This window comes from Prosopis cineraria, unplaced genomic scaffold (assembly GCF_029017545.1).
Source record: "Prosopis cineraria cultivar Desert tree isolate PC_DT_omini unplaced genomic scaffold, ASM2901754v1 PC389, whole genome shotgun sequence".
Lineage (NCBI taxonomy): Eukaryota > Viridiplantae > Streptophyta > Magnoliopsida > Fabales > Fabaceae > Prosopis > Prosopis cineraria.
In genome coordinates this window covers 46,603-52,151 of record NW_026555716.1, presented here as the reverse complement: position 1 = coordinate 52,151, position 5,549 = coordinate 46,603, and the positions used below count along the sequence as shown (strand labels likewise).

General features: G+C 31.5%; 1 protein-coding gene and 1 long non-coding RNA gene across 2 annotated transcripts; both read right to left on the bottom strand.

Annotated features, from left to right (window-relative positions):
• Positions 1 to 664: 664 nt before the first annotated feature.
• LOC129296706 (uncharacterized) lies at positions 665 to 1,151 on the bottom strand. Its single transcript, XR_008589876.1, has 2 exons — positions 1,018 to 1,151; positions 665 to 928 (listed from the first exon to the last, which is right to left on the bottom strand). It is a non-coding gene; the product is annotated as an uncharacterized LOC129296706 (long non-coding RNA).
• Positions 1,152 to 1,738: 587 nt separating this feature from the next.
• On the bottom strand, positions 1,739 to 3,977 carry LOC129296704 (cathepsin B-like protease 2). The gene is given in 10 exon segments (XM_054935284.1): positions 1,739 to 1,872; positions 1,875 to 1,956; positions 2,144 to 2,269; positions 2,387 to 2,407; positions 2,409 to 2,462; positions 2,549 to 2,553; positions 2,686 to 2,842; positions 2,955 to 3,035; positions 3,253 to 3,312; positions 3,795 to 3,977. Coding segments are annotated over 10 exon segments (783 nt in total). The 5' UTR covers positions 3,858 to 3,977.
• Between the last annotated feature and the right edge of the window lie 1,572 nt (positions 3,978 to 5,549).

Here is a 5,549-nt window from a genome sequence, read left to right as displayed (position 1 = left end):
AAAATTTTATACTATACACTAATATTTATTCAAATTATATTAATATAATAATTTTAAAATAAATTAAAATTAATAATATATAATGTATGTAGGGTCAGTCTTCAAGTGAGCAGGTCATTAGTTTTTAAATATGTATTTCATAAAAAAAAAATAATATAACAAGATTTGAAAGGCCACCAAACCTTTTTTTATGAGGCTTATCAGGGTTAAGTACTCAAATCTGATTACTTTTAAAAAAATTATTTTCAAAATTTAAATCCTCATTAAACAGGACCTCTAAGCTCGGTGCTCCAGGCTCGGCCTTATTAAAAAATGATGTGTGTAAAACATATTTTGAAATAAAAAATTAATAAAAAATTTTTTTTTTATTTTCTCTTGCTCATCTCAAAACACTTAAAAGTTATTTTCATTTAAAAGTTACTCTATCAATAGAATCTTTTTGTTCTCTTGTTTTGAAAAAACAAAAATTGTTCTCAAAGGTTTTTCAAACAACCCCAAAATCTCTTGCCAGTGATAAAACTAATCATCACTCGGCGGCGGATTTAGCAGGTCATCATTTACTCTTCTATACACTAATTGCTGCGATTTTCTTGAATTTTTTCTTGAGCTAGAATGCCAGTCACTAACGATTTTCCTGATTCCTAGTAATCGTGACAGCAGCCAGTAGCAGTCAGCACCCTCAAGGGCCTTTCAATATCATAATTTAAATTTTGGTAAATATCGTTCAAATTCTTACAATAATGGCACAACATTCAGGGCAGGGCGTTTAATACACGACGGAATCCAGTTTGGTTGTATATTTACATTGAGAACGAAGCATCGCCGTCAGCAACCTCCCTGACGAGGTTTTTCGGGAAGGCATGCCAGCAACAACATCTTTTTCAATGCCACATTCATTTGTCCCTCTTCTCATCTTAAAGTAGCCGTCCTGCACGTGGATCAAAATGGGTGATTAGAAAAGGCATACACATAGATACAGTTAGTTCAATTCAGGAAAGAATGATTGAAGAAGCATACATCTCCCCAACTTCTATTCCACTGATTTGCGAGGAGCTGAAAGGTTAAGAAAAAGAAGATCAACAAACATGAAATTCTATCACTATACGAGGCTTCAAGGTCTATAATCATTAACGGATTTGCGTACCCAGTAGTCCTTCCATCATCGTTGTTCCCCACCCAATTAGCTTTACAGCATGACCTCCTAGTGCGTCCCCAGTGATGTGTTTGTAAATCCTGATTTTGTAGTGAGCAAAATCCTATAAAAGTTCAAACGAGTGATGATTATCCCAACGCTAACAGATCTGCTTGTGACTACTCCAACCACAGGACAAGATTAAAATATAATCTATTTGTTTGATGTCCTGAAATTGAAGTCTGCATTTTGCTTCGGGTCATAAGGGGCATCTGAAGCAGAGCACAATTCTTTCTTACACTGTAAGCTTTGCTTTAATTTACATAGCTAAATAGTTACCGTTTCTATAAATTCATATATATCCTAAAATTGCAAGCACTCATTTCAGTATCTTGCGACGACCAACTTGCCTAAATTGATAATTTGTAGATATGATGATAAACAATAAAAAACAACTAAAAGGTAAAAACTCACTACCAACAACCAAGTGCTTTTATGTATGCAAAAAGTAAGTAGGAAATAATTTTTTACATTATTACATTGAAGTTGGAGAAATTCAATCACAATTCATAACAACATAGGAGTAACTAACAGCTGTCAATTACCTCATAAAACAGTGAACGAAACCTCAACCGGCCCATTCTTATAGACTTCTGCCATAATATCATAGGGATCTGAATTGATCCTGTATGCATTGACACTATAATGCTTCGACTTTCTCCAAAGCTGGTTCCGATTCCACACTTCCTGACACACTTGGGAGTAGGATATGCAGGCTCGCAACCAGGATGAGAACAACCAATATCGTCAAAGTATGGGTCACACTGATACATTAAAACATCGTTCGCAATAAGAGAGTGCAAAGGCAAGAATATGAGGGCTAGATTAAACAGAAAATTCTCCAATAAGATTTTAGCAGAGAATACTGAGGACTCGAATTTTCATTTCTAACCACTTTATATGAATTTTTTACCAAGAGGAAATTATGAGGGTAAATAGGAAACTCCTTACCTCTTCAGTGACAACACCATGATGGACTAAGTATCGCCATGCAAAGAGAGGATACCCCCCATTACAGCCAGACCCACACAAAAATCCACAGCAAGCAAGAAGATCATTAATAGAGAGAGATATGTTCTGCAATTAAAGCATATAGACTTTAAACTCTGGTGGGAGGGAGAGTAGACTACAAATATGAGAAGATAAACACCCAACAAACAGTAGCCAAGATAAAGTAAAACAAATGTCAGTCACCATGCCAAAGTGAATGCAAAAAACGATCTGACAATGATTCAACGGCACCAAATGCCCAACAAGAACCACAGTGACCCTGAACAATCAGCAAAAAGCCAGCTAAGAATTTTGTTAACTTTCAGTTTATAAAAAGTCGATGCTGTAAAAGATGAACAGAATTACCTGATCTTTAGTACGGAAATTATTCACCATTCCATGCATTTATCGAGGAAAGAGATGGGTGAGTACTTTGTTCCAAATTAATCAGTTACCTATAAATAAAATAAAAATAAAAAAAGGAAAAGGAACAAGTAGACAACCTAGAATTCTCACAACAGTGCTACACTGAGACCAAGCTGTTCTTGCGTCAAACTCATTCGGCAATTTTAAGGATTTTGAATGGGTAACAACAGGAGTACTACTCAGATCATTTTTAGGTGATGGTTTGACTCCAAGAAGGTGCTTAAATTGTCCAACCTTTGAAATGAAGATAAGATATTGGAAACTTGAAGCATATTATAGAATAAAAAAAAGGTATATTAAACGTTGAAGAAAAATTAGAACAGGTCAGGGCAAGTCGAATGCTAACAGTATAATTGGAGAAGCGAGGATTCATGGCAGCCTCCCATCCTGCCCTTGGATTTTCATTAATCTGCTTAGTGATTGGCTCCTGCATGGCAATGTCTAAAGTTTAACACACAACTTGAACCAAATATCAAATACTCACCCTAAAAAACAAAGCCAATACTATCTCAGACGAAAACACCATTATCGTATCAGGAATCTAATCCAGTAAGGAATTTTTCTGATTGCTATTCGGTGGTTAGGAACAATTTACCTCAGGCGTTGAGCAACAAAGGAGATTTGCTTGCATGGAATGGAATTACCTGAAGAATATGAGAATTGAGCTTGAAACTAGAAAATGTTTCTGCTTCTGCCTCAATGATCTGCTCACGACATATGATTTATTTAGTTCATTAAGTGATTTTCATAGTTTCTAATCTACCGGATAATAATTTACACCTAAAATTAGTTAAAGGCACTCATAACAATAACAAAAGAGAGTACGAAAATCGACGACCACGGCAAAGCAGATAGCACTACCATGGTCAAATTTAACATCCCAGAGTATGGCTCTGTCTCGTTAAGTCTTCCAAAAATATGACAATTAAACATATCAGCGTTTCACATTAGATGGAAGAACAGCCTTTTAGATGCCTATCAGTTAAAGTTGTAGCATGAACCAAAGAATCTGAATTAAAAAAAAAATGAAAATTAAAGAAAGGCCCAGGCACGGGTATTTTATTTACGTCAATTACACAAACACAATAAGAGGAGAAATCAGATCCATGGAAAATTGGAAATTCATTCAAAATACCAAATAATGATATCGTAAAAATTCGAAATAAGGGAGTGAAAATAGAAATACCCGTAAATAAGAGACGGAGAAGGCCAAATACAAAGTGAGCAGAGGGAAGAGACTTGAGGCCATTTCCCCGCCTCGGGTGAAGCCAAATGATACCCGCTTTGAACGCTGGAAGTGTAGATGTTCGCCGGGAGTTGAGCAATTGTGTTGCGCTGAACTATAAACTCGCAAGTGATCGACCAATAAATCAATTTTCTTATTCGGGGCCCAGCGTTTGTTTGGGACTAAAATAATCGATAAAATTAAAGTGATGTAAACGATTGCGTAACGTCGCTCCTAACTTCCTTTTTTTTTTTTTTATTAAAAACTTCATTATTTTAATTAGATTTGCAATCTGCAATCATAAAAATTAATTTTACCTGAAACTTAAATACCATCTATATCAGTTGGTCAAAAAAAAAAAACCATACTATCGATAATATTATTAATGTGGATGTACTTAATTAACATGATAGTCGATTAAATTAATTTTTGAATTAAAATTGTTTAAGTTTTATTTTTTGATACAATTTATTTAACTTTTATTGAAATGACATAAATGTAATTTTTCCCTGAGATATATGTGCAACGTAAAAATAATACACAAATATAACTTTATGATTTTAATAATACTTATTTTATCTGACACACGCACATGTATATAATTTAAAGGTTAAAATATATTTTTAATCTTTTAATTCTTTTAATCATAATACCATTATTATAAATTATTATTATTTATATCAAATATTATTATTATTTTAAAAAATTAGATTTAATATGTTAATATTTAAGAATATTTTATTAATATTTAAAAATTTAATGTTGAAATTTTTACAATAAAATTAATATGACTTTAGATTAAATGAATGAAAAATATTTTATAAAATTTTAAAATTAAAATAAAATTTTATATAAAGTTAAAAGGTTAAAATTATATTTTAATTTATTTTAATTTTATAAATGTGATCATCTAGGCTTTTACGATAATTTTTCAAAAAAAAATGATCACCTTTATAAAATTAAAATTATGTAAAAATACAATAAAGGATACCATTTTTACAATAAGTGCACTTGCTTTGTTTTCCGATGATGGATGAAAATGAGCCTCTTTCGATAAGCTTGATTGTAAGAAACACCCAAACACCCCATTTTTGTATAATTAATTATCTCAATTCAAGCCACATTTTGGCTTGAGCTGCGATGAATCGTTTTCAAATATCGATTATATGTATTAAAGTGCAGTACATTTTTTAATCTGTCAGAATTTTTTAATCTGCCAATAAGACGCTCGAGTGCAACACATTTGTTCTTGTCAATCACTTCTCTTCTCTTCATGACTTCTCTTAGTTTTTTTCAGATTTAAGTGAAAATAGAGAACAAAAAGTCATAATTTAGAATGAAAAAAAAAACTCTTCCAAAAGTTAATCCATCAGTTCTCTTTATCTATGTATAGTTTATTCACACACACACACCCAGAGTTTGTTTACCAAACATTTTCGAGATAATTAATCATTCTAAAACTGAATAATTATAATTACATATTTTTCTTTTATTAAAATTATTTAAAATCTGAGATGATTTATTTTTATATAGATTAAATTGTTAATATTACAATATAATATAGTTTAAAAACAATGTCCTTTATTGTAATTCATCCCTCTAAAATTTATTTTAACTAAACTATCCAAACATATTTAATTCAGTTAAAATTTATTTTTAAAAAATAATATTGATTACATTATAATATAATTAATTATAATTAAAATTAATTATATC